At 45.3% G+C, this 15214-nt stretch overlaps 2 protein-coding genes across 2 annotated transcripts; one reads left to right on the top strand and one right to left on the bottom strand.

The window, feature by feature from the left end:
• Positions 1-453: 453 nt before the first annotated feature.
• On the top strand, positions 454-4009 carry LOC138369612 (keratin-associated protein 10-2-like). Its single transcript, XM_069333035.1, has 3 exons — positions 454-491; positions 1718-1825; positions 2719-4009. The coding sequence occupies exons 1-3, from the start codon at positions 454-456 to the stop codon at positions 4007-4009; spliced, it is 1437 nt and encodes a 478-aa protein (XP_069189136.1).
• Positions 4010-9045: 5036 nt separating this feature from the next.
• Positions 9046-9576, bottom strand: LOC138369614 (sperm acrosomal protein FSA-ACR.1-like). Its single transcript, XM_069333036.1, has one exon. The coding sequence runs from the start codon at positions 9574-9576 to the stop codon at positions 9046-9048; it is 531 nt and encodes a 176-aa protein (XP_069189137.1).
• Positions 9577-15214: the final 5638 nt, after the last annotated feature.

Below are 15214 nucleotides of genomic sequence, written 5' to 3' on the forward strand. Positions count from 1 at the left end.
CATGTGTGTGTTGCTCTTACATGCAACAGATGGCGCTGCTTTTCAAGAAATGCATAGTTTTACCTGTAACAGGTGTGGAATCTATACTTATACTAACAAAATGAACGGTAAGAAAAACAACACAGCTCAATTCCAACACAATGTCACAAAATAATTCAATAAAAAATCAAATAAATCGAAATCTATGAAAATAAAATTTATCAATGCAATCGGAAACATTGAAATGGAATTCGTGACATATTAATTATAGCGTGCATGTTGCTATTATGTGCAACAGATGGCGCTGTTTTTTAAAAACGCATGTTTTTACCCGCCACAGGGATGGCATCTATATAGTAGGTATATAAAAAGACGCGCGTATTCGAATGGAACGTTGTGTCAGAATTTCAAAGCAATCGGTGAAGAACTTTGGGAAATTACAGCGTGTGTTGCTCTTACTTCCAACAGATGGCGATGGTTTTTCAAAACGCGCATGTTTTCTCCGATCACAGGTAAGGCATGTATATAGTAGGTATATAGAAACACGCGCCTATTCGAATGCAACGACGTGTCAAAATTTCATAGCAATCGGTAAAGAGGTTTCGAAGATTTCTCTCACATGAAAAACAGTTTGTTCAAAAAAACATGTTTTTTTCCTTCACAGACGTGACAGCATTATAATCTGTATATAAAAACCTGCTCGTATGCGAATGGAACGTTGTGTGAAAATTTCAAAGCAATCGGTGAAGAACTTTCGGAGATTAGCGATTTTGAACTAACAAACATTTTCATTTTTATTTATATAGATTTGCCTCATTGAATAACAAAACCAAAAAGTGCCTAATTTCATCTTCATAGTTTCCTACCTTCTGCTTTAAAATTGCACTGTATCTAGTGCTACGCAATCCCTCAATCTTTATGTACATAATCCAAACAACTGTACCATTGTGATCATTGTTGTCTTCTATATGTACTATCAATTTGCTGTATTGTGCCTATTAGTCTTTGTTAAATTACCAATCAAGCTGTCAATGCAATCAATCAGAGCTACCGATGTGCTTTAATATACCTACTAATCTCTCTCATCTCAATTTTTTCTTGCAATGTTCCTGTTATCATTTTATGAATTTTGCTAGAATTTACCGACTTAAATTTATCTATTAGATTAAGGACCTGTCCGAAACGCTGCGCGTACTAGAGGCTTTACAAGAATGTGAACACCGTGCTATGTATCCTCACAAACCCAATGTACCTTCTGGTATATAAATAAATTACTTATTGTTACACACAGCCAAATTGTGTAATAGGAAGAGGTCTTGGACCCCTACTTCCCCCCTTTCATTTTTTAACAGGTTATAATAGTTCATACAGTCATAATTATAGGTTTAATTAAGTATTCAATGAGAGAAGTTTTTGAAGTTTTTACCCTTTTTAACTAACATCATTTGTGCAATGGGGTATTTGGTGATAGTAAATTCTCCCACCTTCTCTCATATTTCATGTTCACCAGTGTTTATTTACTTAATAACTATTGGTGAAATATCTTGCTATTATAAAACTAATTGTAAAATCATAAAAGACATATTTACTACAAGTTTTAAGCAGAGAATGCATATATAACTAACACGTAGGACTCCTCTTCACGAGATCCGCCAACTCAAATCTTTTGTTTATATTAAAATCGATCCTCCGTGTTGTGTAGTAGAGAAAAATTGAGTTATATCCAGTTTATGTGAAGCTACGAGTGGTCGAGGGCAACCTTAGCCGTCGGAGCAAACTTACAAAGGTTTACTAAGACTGAATACCGACGTAGCCGTTACGAAGGTGCTAAGAAGGAAAAACATTCGTATGTACATTCGTGAATTTGGCCGCTGGTGCCCGCTCGTTTTAAACATTAGTTATTTACTCGTGTTTACCAAATAAGTTCAAGAAAGTTTATAGAGGTAGTGAAATACATCTGAAAAGATGTAGCTTAAGCTATTTCTACCCTCCAAACCAAATGGGTTTCGTTAAACAGTTAGCTATTGATTACCATCATTTATTCCCGATTATTACCATAATATGTTTATGGCAATCTTAATTTATTTTGCTAATCGATAAGGAACCATTACAGACGCACCTCTGTCTGCTGGCGTCATATAATGGAGCATTCCTGCTGTTGAAGAAGACACTGTCCTCTAAGCTCTAAGAACAGCCAGGCATGGACTATGTGCTCCTTGTTCGATAATATACTAGACCATCACTAATATATGCTATATATTTTCCACAGTGATGACAAGGACTGCATGACCATCATAGTGATAAGGACTGCATACCTCGAGAGGGTTTCAAGAGTTCGTCTACTCCCCGAACCTGACCTGAGGCCAGGCTCGACATATATCCAACAGCCTAGATCGAGATAAGTTGGTCCAACAGGTTGTTGCTTAGGGCGGCCCGCCGGCCAACACATCCACTACAACCAGGTTGGTCCAGCACCTCCTGGGTGACCATCAATGTGACAAGGATTGCATCTCCTCCAGGTGAATATGAACAACAATGAGGTTCGTATGTAAATGAACACAAATGAATCTTTGCATACTGCGTTGGGAACACTGACGCCTCTCATTGACTCACCTGCTGTGGCCTCTCCTGCTGTGGCCTCTCGTGCCGAGACCTCTCCTGCTGTGACCACTCCTGCCGTGATCTCTCCTGCTGTGACCTCACCTACTGTGACCTCACCTGATGTGACCTCATCTGCAGTGACCTCTCCTGCCGTGACCTCTCCTGCTGTGACCTCTCCTGCTGTGACCTCTCCTGCTGTGACCTCTCTTGCTGTGACCTCTCCTGCCGTGACCTCACCTGCTGTGACCTCACATGCTGTGACCCCTCCTGCTGTGACCTCACCTGCTGTGACCTCTCCTGCTGTGACCTCACCTGCTGTAACCTCACCTCCTGTGACCTCTCCTGCTGTGACATCTCCTGCTGTGACCTCTCCTGCTGTGACCTCTCCTGCTGTGACCTCTCCTGCTGTGACCTCACCTACTGTGACCTCACCTACTGTGACCTCACCTGCTGTGACCTCTCCTGCTGTGACCTTTCCTGTCGTGACCTCTCCTGCTGTGACCTCACCGGCTGTGACCTCTCCTGCCGTGACCTCACCTATTGTGACCTCTCCTGCCGTGACTTCTCTTGCTGTGACCTCTCCTGCTATGACCTCACCTACTGTGACCTCTCCTGTCGTGACTTCTCTTGCTGTGACCTCTCCTGCTGTGATCTCTCCTGCCGTGACCTCTCCTGCTATGACCTCACCTACTGTGACCTCTCCTGCTGTGACCTCACCGGCTGTGGCCTCACCGGCTGTGACCTCTCCTGCCGTGACCTCTCCTGCTATGACCTCACCTACTGTGACCTCTCCTGCTGTGACCTCTTCTGCTGTGACCTCTCATGCTGTGACCTTTCCTGCCGTGACCTCTCCTGCCGTGACCTCTCCTGCAGTGACCTCTCCCGCTGTGACCTCACTTGCTGTGGCCTCCCTGCTGTGACCTCACCTGCTGTGACATCTCCTGCAGTGACCTCTCATGCAGTGACCTCTCATGCAGTGACCTCTCCTGCAGTGACCTCACTTGCTGTGACCTCTCCTGCTGTGACCTCACCTGCTGTGACCTCTCCTGCCGTGACCTCATCTGCTGTGATCTCTCCTGCTGTGACCTCTCCTGCTGTGACCTCTCCTACAGTGATCTCTCCTGCAGTGACTTCTCTTGCTGTGACCTCTCCTGCTATGACCTCACCTACTGTGACCTCTCCTGTCGTGACTTCTCTTGCTGTGACCTCTCCTGCTGTGATCTCTCCTGCCGTGACCTCTCCTGCTATGACCTCACCTACTGTGACCTCTCCTGCTGTGACCTCACCGGCTGTGGCCTCACCGGCTGTGACCTCTCCTGCCGTGACCTCTCCTGCTATGACCTCACCTACTGTGACCTCTCCTGCTGTGACCTCTTCTGCTGTGACCTCTCCCGCTGTGACCTCACTTGCTGTGGCCTCCCTGCTGTGACCTCACCTGCTGTGACCTCTCCTGCAGTGACCTCTCTTGCTGTGACCTCTCCTGCAGTGACCTCACTTGCTGTGACATCTCCTGCAGTGACCTCTCATGCAGTGACCTCTCATGCAGTGACCTCTCCTGCTGTAACACTGTAAAAGTGTTTGGGTTAGGTTATTTAAAATATATATAGAGTACATGAGTCACAGACAAGGATCTGAGAGGCGCCAGTTGTCTGCCTGAGATCTCACACCTCAAAGCGTTAATGACCTCAAGTGACCTGAGGTCAGATCATGAGAATTTCACCTTGCTTCCGCTAAGCTTATAATTGTAGTCTGGTAGCCTTCAAACATGCCGACGTTTAAGGAGTGGCTTGGTAGTGCCGGAGGCTATCTACTTGTGGGCGGAGTTAGCTACTAGGTTCCCCAATATAAACTCGGAGAGCTATCCAGCATGAGGCATTAACAGACAGAACGGCAGTCAGGATTGCAGAAGAGACGGCCTAGCAGGAAGGCTGTCGACCGGCAGGGCGGGAGTCTCTGTCAACTACAGACCCCCCCCCCCCCCCCCCCCTCTCTATCCAGCTATAGGCAGACACACTTGGTGAGTGAACAGTAAGGTGACTTGTCGTGTTTTACAAGTGTTGTGTGATGATCAGGGGCAGTCAAGTTGTAGGGTTCTCGAATTCTTGGATGATGACTCACTTTGCATATTAAACTGGAACATTTTAATTGAATGGCCAAATTATGATACTTCATGTGAAATATAATTATGAATTTATTATTTAAATTGTGTTTAACTTTGTTCCCTAGAGCTTTGAGTTGAGGATTTGAGAAAGCCTCTGTGGTTACTGGGTTCATGATATAAATGAGTACATGTTTGGAGTTGATACATGGTACAGAGGGAACATACTAATAATGAACTGGTAATAACATCTTTTGAGAATATTTTGATACAGGCAAGTTCCATTCCTTGTCTTGTATGTAATGATCATGAATGGATGGTGGCAGCATTTCTTCTTCTACTATCTACTCTTCTACTTCTACTATCTACTCTTCTCCTTCTACCTATCTACACCTCTCCCTCCACCCCTCTCTAAACTCTCACTTTCAACTAATGACCCTCCTCGCTCCTCCCACCTCTCTCCCTCTCACCCCAAACCCTCACTAATTACTTCACATTTCATTTCTTTCCTCTCGTTTTCTCTTATACGTTTGTGGCAATGATTCTGTATTCTAGAGTTCTCTCTAGAGTTTCGGGTAACTGATCAAGTGACGGCGCCTTGTAGTCTTAGCACCTAGGTAGTCGAATACCTAGGTTACAAGGGGTTGAACCAGAGAGGTTGCCTTAGGAACTCTGGGAGTGCTCTAGAATAGTTAGCTAACTGGGGACGGGATAACGGACTAGAGAGAGCTGTTTCCCCCGGCCTCGTTAGTTAACTGGGGGGTGGAATAATGGACAAGATAGAGTTATTTCCCCCCACCCCCCGTTACAATGTTGGCAGCGGTGTTGAACAATGTTGTAGGTAGTTGGTGTTCTTTTAACATTGTTCAGTCCCACGTGTCTTTTTGCCGCTCAGGCGCTATCAGGGAGATCTTGACAGGTGTTTTACTTTCGCGATTTAGCGAGCTTTCAGGTTAGGAGATTGTGATTCTCTAGTGTTGTGGTTTAGTGATTTTGTGAGTTTTGTGGTGTTCAGGGAATGTTCACCAGAACTTGCGTGTGTAGTGATTAATGTTAGTGATAAGATTTGGCGATTTTGGAACTTAGCGGTGTTGGTAGTGCAGGTCAGCTGAGTGTGACAGGTGACCTCGCATGTCCCACGGGGACACCCAGCCACCGCTGGTCTCCAGGTCAGTGGGGAGTGGCAGGTGTAGTTTTTAAGTAGTGGTTCTGCTCAGATTATTGCGATCGACTGTTTTACTCCATTTGAACGCAATAACCCGAGGTGTACTGGTCTTGTACAGCATGCTAGGGGGAGGCTTAGTATGTCAGTAGACTTCACGTTGGGGACGCTCGACGTTAGATAGTCTGGTCACAGGTGTGGCAACAGTTTGGAGTTGTTGAACGGCGGAGATGCTAGGGAGACACTCTGGGTCACGTAGGTGGCTGTAGATTAAGGGTGGGAGTAACGGTTAATTATGTACTTAAGATTAGGAAAGGTATAGTTAAGTTTAGGCTAGTGTTTTGTCTATTAGTTTTGATTTTTTTGTGTGACAAGTTAAAAGTAGTGATGACCTTATTCTCTCTTCTCTAACTTTCCTCTGTTACTGTCTTATGTTCCACCAAGTCAGTATCATTCAGAGTTAATTGGATTATTTTTAAAAAAATTTAAGTGTAGTTGTTGCCAGGAGGAGAGCGGTATGACTGGACTGTGTAACCCTATACAAACTACAGGGTCACATAACATATCTTGGGAGCACGATATTGTCGCCTTTCTGTTCACCCACAGGTGGGAGCCAGAAGAGAGGAGAGGCGCGACGCATATACAGAAGAGGGAGACGGCTGCTGTGTACCACACTCACGGGCGTTAATCACCACCACCACGACCAGCCCACTACCTGGAGGTCACGGCTCCACCACCATCACCACCCCAGGGGACCCCAAGATGCAGCCCTCTCGGTCAGTCAACATTGGTCTACCCAGTGGACCCCAGGTCGTTCTGCAGACGACCCCAGACGACCCAGTAATGATGGAAGAGGAGCAACAACGACTCCAGTCTGTCCCACCAACATCGGTCTACCCAGGATGGACCCCAGGACGGACAGACCCCCAATGGACCCCAGGTCGCTTGTCTAAGACCCATGGGAGGAGGAAGAGAGAAGAAAGAAGAGAGAAGAAAGAAGAAAGAAGAAAGAAGAAAGAAGAGAGAAGAAATAGAGAGAAGAAAGAAGAGAAGATAAGACAAGCTGAGTGAGACACGATGCCTCGTGTCCCTTGCTGGTATCAGCATCATTGCAGGGAGCGTAATTGCAAGACAGGATCGTTTGCCTTAACTGGCCGCCCCTCCTGCAAGCTTGTTGCTCTGTTGAGTGATTCTTCCTGTGTCATGCGGACTTGATGTGGCTGTCAGAAGTAGCTCTCTGAAGGAGGCGTGCTGGAGCAACAGGGAGGAAGAAGAGTAGGATGGGATTTCTACTGTTGGCAACTATATGAAGGTCTCGAAACTTGTAGTCCCTATAGCTGTGAAGAACCCCAATATACGTCTCTCATGGTGACTGACGTAGGGCCAATTACAGATCAGCTGGGACAACCGAATTCCACGGTCCTGTGCGCAGTTCAAGTAGTAACGGCTTTCGGGTTGACCAAGGGTTGTTGTGCGTTAACGACGGAGAAGCGACGGAGGCAGTTGTGTTGAAGAAATGTGGTACAGGATTATCTACAAGACCAAGCAGTGACGTCGCCCAGCCAGAGACAATGGACGTCTGTCTACATATTTCATTTTTTAGAGTAGGATGATGTATATTTGTTTAGCTAGGATGTATTCTTTTCGTTAATAAAGTTGTCGCACACAGCTAGCTTGCTTTAGCAGTGTTGCAAAAACTTTATTTTCGGGGAGAAGGGGAGATGTAACACTGTAAAAGTGTTTGGGTTAGGTTATTTAAAATATATATAGAGTACATGAGTCACAGACAAGGATCTGAGAGGCGCCAGTTGTCTGCCTGAGATCTCACACCTCAAAGCGTTAATGACCTCAAGTGACCTGAGGTCAGATCATGAGAATTTCACCTTGCTTCCGCTAAGCTTATAATTGTAGTCTGGTAGCCTTCAAACATGCCGACGTTTAAGGAGTGGCTTGGTAGTGCCGGAGGCTATCTACTTGTGGGCGGAGTTAGCTACTAGGTTCCCCAATATAAACTCGGAGAGCTATCCAGCATGAGGCATTAACAGACAGAACGGCAGTCAGGATTGCAGAAGAGACGGCCTAGCAGGAAGGCTGTCGACCGGCAGGGCGGGAGTCTCTGTCAACTACAGACCCCCCCCCCCCCCTCTCTATCCAGCTATAGGCAGACACACTTGGTGAGTGAACAGTAAGGTGACTTGTCGTGTTTTACAAGTGTTGTGTGATGATCAGGGGCAGTCAAGTTGTAGGGTTCTCGAATTCTTGGATGATGACTCACTTTGCATATTAAACTGGAACATTTTAATTGAATGGCCAAATTATGATACTTCATGTGAAATATAATTATGAATTTATTATTTAAATTGTGTTTAACTTTGTTCCCTAGAGCTTTGAGTTGAGGATTTGAGAAAGCCTCTGTGGTTACTGGGTTCATGATATAAATGAGTACATGTTTGGAGTTGATACATGGTACAGAGGGAACATACTAATAATGAACTGGTAATAACATCTTTTGAGAATATTTTGATACAGGCAAGTTCCATTCCTTGTCTTGTATGTAATGATCATGAATGGATGGTGGCAGCATTTCTTCTTCTACTATCTACTCTTCTACTTCTACTATCTACTCTTCTCCTTCTACCTATCTACACCTCTCCCTCCACCCCTCTCTAAACTCTCACTTTCAACTAATGACCCTCCTCGCTCCTCCCACCTCTCTCCCTCTCACCCCAAACCCTCACTAATTACTTCACATTTCATTTCTTTCCTCTCGTTTTCTCTTATACGTTTGTGGCAATTGAAATTGAATTGAAATTGAAATAAGTTTATTGAGGTAAAATACACACAAAGGGATGAGGTAGCTCAAGCTATTCTCACCCCGTTCAGTACAACGTGTTAATATATACATATACACACATCACAAATAAACATATTACCAAACATTCTGAGAGGTAAACATATACATTTCCTCCCTCACAAGTAGTATGGTATCAGACGTACACACAAATACTTTTATGACCTAGGTATACTGTATAGACAATTTGCAAGACACCTGCAGATAATTCAACAAAATATTACAATCTTGGTGCAAAATTCTTATATCTCTCAAGAATATCATCAACCTTTCCGTTGTGACACATCCCGGCCTCGTTAGTTAACTGGGGGGTGGAATAATGGACAAGATAGAGCTATTTCCCCCCACCCCCCGTTACACTGCAGTGACCTCACTTGATGTGACCTCTCCTGCTGTGACCTCACCTGCTGTGACCTCTCCTGCCGTGACCTCATCTGCTGTGATCTCTCCTGCTGTGACCTCTCCTGCTGTGACCTCTCCTACAGTGATCTCTCCTGCAGTGACCTCTCCTGCTGTGACCTCTCCTGCTGTGACCTCTCCTGCAGTGACCTCACCTGCTGTGACCTCTCCTGCTGTGACCTCTCCTGCAGTGATCTCTCCTGCAGTGACCTCTCCTGCTGTGACCTCTCCTGCTGTGACCTCTCCTGCAGTGATCTCTCCTGCATTGACCTCACCTGCTGTGACCTCTCCGGCTGTGACCTCTCCTGCAGTGATCTCTCCTGCTGTGACCTCACCTGCTGTGACCTCTCCTGCCATGACCTTCCCTGCTGTGACCTCTCCTGCTGTGACCTCACTTGCTGTGACCTCTCCTGCAGTCACCTCTTCTGCCGTGACCTCACCTGCCGTGGCCTCACCTGGCCTATCTATTCCTGGAATATTTTTCATGAGATCGTGTCCAAGACGTTCATCGATTACCAGTAAGAGGAGGTAACTCCTAGGGTGCTGTGGCTGGCCGGCGACCCCAACACCCTGTCCACCTCTCCCAGTGTAACATATTGCCTTCCATGTCGTGTATCGAACTGTTAAGTGAGTGCTGTTGAGTGAATCACACATTAGATAATAACCTGAACTGAGAGTGACTCGAGGCATCCATTAAATCCGCTGGTGAGACTCGAAGCGTAAAAATAAAAAGGACGGAAACATTCTCGAGGAATTGTTGATATTGACCTGTTTCCGGAAGGCTGTTGGAAGCGATGGCTGACTGGGCGAGAGACTAAATTAAGATGAAACAGTGGATGGTGGGAGTCCCGCATTGAGGGAGTAGGGAAGTTGTGGTGGATGAGGCGAGAGGATAAGAGTGTCTTGGTTTAGAGCTGGGGTGATGAATGGTTTTGGGGAGAAGGATGAAGAGCTTCTGAGTGTGTGTGTGTGTGGATGGGGAGACTAGGGAGCACCACACAGCCTGTAACTCGTCTCAACACTAACCATAAGGGTTACTCGTGCCCGTGCCGCCTCTTATGATTGCTTAATCATCGTCAATCAATCAATTAACACTGCCAAAGAAAAATGCTAGAGTTCCTTAAGGCATATCACCACTTTTTCTAGAACTATTTGTATTTCCCTCTCACTAATGCTCGTACACTCCTGTCTGGAGGCACGATGACAGTAACGTCGTGTGAGGCTGACGGTGCTCACCGCCCACCACTGTTATAGTCACTCTTATGTGCCGCTCCACCCAGAGTTCCAGAGACAGTCTTCGGGTAGAGAGCACGGGAGAAGTTTATGAAGTCTCCAGGAAGAGACTACCTAGAAGTATCTACAGAAGGCACCATAGAGGAGTCTCCAGAGTTTCTAGAAATATGCCCTGGAGGGAAAGCTTCCAGGAAGAGTCTCTAAGAAATCTCTGCAGGAACTCTCCAGGAAGAGTCTCGACAGAAATCTTAAGAAAAGGAATCCCGAAAGACCCTCCAGAATAGGCCTTAGGCGAGAGTTTCTGGAAATGTCTCTGGGATCAGTCTGTAGGAAGAGTTTCCAGGAAATGTTTCCAGGTTTCCATGAAGTCTGCAGGAATAGTCTACGGGAACAGTCTCCTAAAATCTCCAGCAGGAGTGTCTGGAACCCGAATGTAACGGTTACCAGCCTCAACCTTCAATTCATGGTTAATGCTGGCCGTTATATAACGATTCTCTTGTACGCCGTTTTATTCTTTACTGTAACCTCGGTCCAACGCCTTGACCGTGACCGGCGTGATGGTTGATCATCAAGGCGCCACAAAACAAGGACACTGTACTTATCAGTTGCAAGCAACCTCACTAGAGACTTTAATAACGCTGCCACCACCTGACTTCAAAACCCACTGAATAATTACCCTAACTGACTGCGGAGCAGGAAACAGACAATTAGTAAAGTGTTCAAGAAAGGACATTCGTATTATAGTTGAAGTGGGGGAGAGTTTACGTTAAGTGCGGTACAAATCAACAAAAGGGACTAATATATTAAATAGACTAAAGGGTGCTTGTAAGGCCCACAGAAGACTTACTGGATAACATATGGACAATAGCACAAAATACACAGGATCGTGAATTCAACAATAAAGATATATAAATGCAATTAGGGAATATTGACTAAACAATAGAAATCACTTCAATAATTATTTATTATGCAAAATAATAATTGAACACTCCCTAAAACTCAAATATCCCTAGCTAGAAGCAATGATTATGAACTTAAGAATTACTGCACTGAACTTCAAAAGAGCGACTTTACCTTACACATCTTGACCCTCCCAGCCACAATGTCCTGGCTTCCCTTGGGGAAGTGTCCACCCTTCCTCGCTGATCGCCCAGACAACACTGATCAAACTTTTCTCTGACCTCCGACAAGCAAGCTGACATTGGCTGGTTGCCAAACTTAATTTTAAGGATAATTAACAAAAGTAAACATATGCACTTAGTCACTTAAAGTGACTGGATTCCTATTCAAAATGATGGTAATTCCATAGGTACTTGAACCAGATATATTATAAAATACAATAATGAATGGCAACATGAATTTCTCTAATTTAAATTAATTAACAAATAACAAGAAAAAATATGGTACTCCCGACCGCATAGACCTCCTTTGACCAAAGGATGAGTCAGGGCTTTGGGCAGATCAAATTCCGGAGACATCTCCCGTCACGCAGGGTGCAGTCGCACCTCCACAGATCTCCAGTATCATCTATTGATACTGGTAATGACTCAAAAGGGCCACCACTTACGGGCTATTCATGCCCGTGCCACCTTTTGTGTACCTTAATCTTTATCAATCAATCAATCAGATCAAATTAGTTCCCATCCTAAATGACTCATCTGCATTTGGTCGACTAAGACAAGCCCCTGCACAAGGTTTCCTGGAGACACCCAAGGTCTAAGCACTGGCACCAACTCGACCTTGTGCTTATGAAGTGTAGCAATCTGAGAAGCGTCAAACTGACCCACAGCTTCCAGAGTTCCAAACCTGGAAAATCCGCAGAGCAAAGAAGGGAAGACCACTCATTAACGTAAACAAGACCCATGATCCTCACGAGGTGGAGGAGTTCAATGCAGTGCTAGAAAACGCCCTACCTGAACCACCCTGCAATATCGCATGTATGAGGTGGTCACACATCAGGGGCACCATTTTCAACACTGTCATATCCACCTTCGATAAGAGGCAAAACAAGTCAGCAGACTGGTTCGAGGCCAGTGTAGAGGACCTGTTACCTCTCGTAGAGGAAAAGAGACGAGCACTCTCAACCTGCAAGATCCTGCCCTCAGAAAGGAATCTACAGGCCCTCTGTACTGCCAGCAGTAGAGTTTAACAAGCTGCAAGGGCTATGCTGGCTCCTGGATTACTGGCTCCAACTTTGTTCCAGCATCCAGACCACAGCCACCGTCGGCAACATAAGAGGCATGTACGAAGGGATCAAACAGGCCCTACACAAAACATGACAGCTTCTCTGAAGTCAGGCACTGGTGAGATCATTAAAGACATTGATCAGCAGATGAATCACTGGGTGGAACGTTACTCCGAACTTTACTCCAGAGAGAACCTTGTCAGCGTAGAGGTCCTGGACGCAATCGAGTGCCTGCCCACTCATGGAAAAAATTGACCTTGAACCGACTGTGGAAGAAGTTGAGAAAGCACTGGATTCACTTTTCTCAGGGAAGGCCCCAGGAGATGACTGCATTTCGCCTGAAGTTCTCAAATGCGCTTGAGGAACAGCTAAAATTGAGCTTCGTGAACTTCTATGCCAGAGCTGGAGGGAGGGTTCGGTGCCACAAAACATGAGAGAGGCAAACATCATCACTCTCTATAAAAATAGAGGTGACATAAACGATTGCACCAACTATGCACCAACGTTTCGTAAAACTTATTTCATTTTCAAAGACTTTAGTTTACACACACACACACACAACTATAACTGAACAGAGCTTAAACATCTTCGATTTTTTATACCTGCATTTGGGTGAGGAGATATGTTACAACAGTTTTGGATGAGGTGAAAACAAACTTTCAACACGAGACAGAACACGAAACAATGGGTATAATATTTTGTAAGTTAAAGGGAAGAATGGAAGTAACTGCAAAGGGCCTATTAGCCAATATTTCTTGATGCTTCTATATTGGTGCGAAGTCTTGACGTGGGTAGAATATAGTTGTGCATTAATTGGCTGTTGATTGCTGGTGTCGACTTCTTAATGTGTAGTGCCTCGCAAATATCTAGCCGCCTGCTATCGCTGTATCTATCGATGATTTCTGTGTTGTTTGTTAAGACTTCTCTGGTGATGGTCTGGTTGTGGGAAGAGATTACATGTTCCTTAATGGAGCCCTGTTGCTTATGCATCGTTAATCGCCTGGAAAGAGATGTTGTTCTCTTGCCTATATACTGAATTCTTTGAGGCTTACAGTCCCCAAGTGGGTATTTGAAGGCATAGACGACATTGGTCTCTTTTAAAGCGTTCTGCTTTGTGTCTGGAGAGTTTCTCATGAGTAGGTTGGCCGTTTTCTTGGTTTTATAGTAATCGTCAATTGTATCTTCTGATTTTTGTCTGTAGGGATAACGTTTCTATTAACAATATCTTTCAGGACCCTTTCCTCCATTTTATGAGCTGTGGAAAAGAAGTTCCTGTAAAATAGTCTAACAGGGGATACAGGTGTTGTGTTAGTGGTTTCTTCAGAGGTTGCATGGCGTTTCACTTTCCTTCTTATGATGTCTTCAACGAAACCATTGGAGAAGCCGTTGTTGACTAGGATCTGCCTTACCCTACAAAGTTCTTCATCGACTTGCTTTCATCCTGAGCTGTGGCTGAGAGCACGGTCGACATAAGCGTTAACGACACTCCTCTTGTACCTGTATGGGCAGTCACAGGAGAGTTGAGGCACATTCCTATGTTTGTTTCCTTAGTGTAGACTGCAGTGTGGAAACCTCCGCTCCTTTCCATGAGTGTTACATCTAGAAAGGGCAGCTTCCCGTCCTTCACTATCTCGTAGGTGAAATGCAACACAGAATTCCGCTCAAATGCCTCCTTCAGCTCCTGCATATGTCTGACATCAAGTACCTGTGTAAAAATGTCGTCAACATACCTGCAGTATATGGCCAGTTTCAAGTTCATGTCGACTAAGACCTTTTGTTCGATAGTACCCATGTAGAAGTTCGCAAACAGGACACCTAGGGGAGAACCCATGGCGACCCCATCTACTTGCTTATACATGTGCCCATCCGGGCTCAAGAAGGAGTGCTTCTTTAGTACAAGCTTGGAGTAGTTTCCTTAGAATGTTTTCTGGTATGTCAAGAGGAGTACAGGCCAGATCACGATACACTATCCGCTATCATCCCGATAGTTTCATCCACATGTACGTTGGTAAACAGTGATTCTACGTTCAACGAAGCTCTTATCCCTGTGGCCCGTGTTCCCCGCAGTAAGTCAACAAATTCCTTTAGAGACTTCAGGCTGAAGATGCAAGGGACATAAGGAGTCAGCAAGCCATTGAGTCGCTTTGCCAATCTGTACGTGGGTGTGGGTATCTGGCTGATGATTGGCCGAAGTGGGTTTCCAGGCTTATGTGTCTTGACATTTCCATATGCGTATCCAGGCTTATATTCCCCAATAATTTTTGGCAGGTGGAGTCCGAATTTCTTGGCGTTCACAGTTTCAATCAATTTGTTGACCTTTGCTTTCAATTCGGCTATAGTGTCCTTCGTTACCCTTTGGAATTTAGTTTGGTCAGAGAGAATGAGGTTCATTTTCGCCAGATATTCGTCTTTTTCAAGAATGACGTATATTGGCGACTTGTCACCTCTCCTGACGACTATCTCTTTGTTCTCACGAAGGCTCTTAGCTGCCGCTTTGAGCTCTGGGGACAGTATGGTGCTTCCGTAATTGCCTCGATTCTTTCCTCCTTCCGCAATAAGTTCTGCTTGTAAGGTGCTGCTGGTGTAGCACCTCACTGACCAGTGCTGCTGCTGTTGTAGTGCCTCACTGACCCGTGCTGCTGCTGGTGTAGTGCCTCTTTGACCCGTGCTGCTGGTGTAGTGCCTCACTGACCAGTGCTGCTGGTG

Source organism: Procambarus clarkii, chromosome 29 (genome assembly GCF_040958095.1).
Source record: "Procambarus clarkii isolate CNS0578487 chromosome 29, FALCON_Pclarkii_2.0, whole genome shotgun sequence".
Classification (NCBI taxonomy): domain Eukaryota; kingdom Metazoa; phylum Arthropoda; class Malacostraca; order Decapoda; family Cambaridae; genus Procambarus; species Procambarus clarkii.

Bases quoted from the DNA above. Each gene is read 5' to 3' on its own strand.
- LOC138369614 (XM_069333036.1), bottom strand. From the start codon at position 9,576: ATGAAAAATATTCCAGGAATAGATAGGCCAGGTGAGGCCACGGCAGGT.
- LOC138369612 (XM_069333035.1), top strand. From the start codon at position 454: ATGGTTTTTCAAAACGCGCATGTTTTCTCCGATCACAG. The intron at 492-1,717 runs GTAAGGCATGTA...GTTTATGTGAAG, and splicing joins CATGTTTTCTCCGATCACAG to CTACGAGTGGTCGAGGGCAA. The intron at 1,826-2,718 runs GTATGTACATTC...CCTCATCTGCAG, and splicing joins GCTAAGAAGGAAAAACATTC to TGACCTCTCCTGCCGTGACC.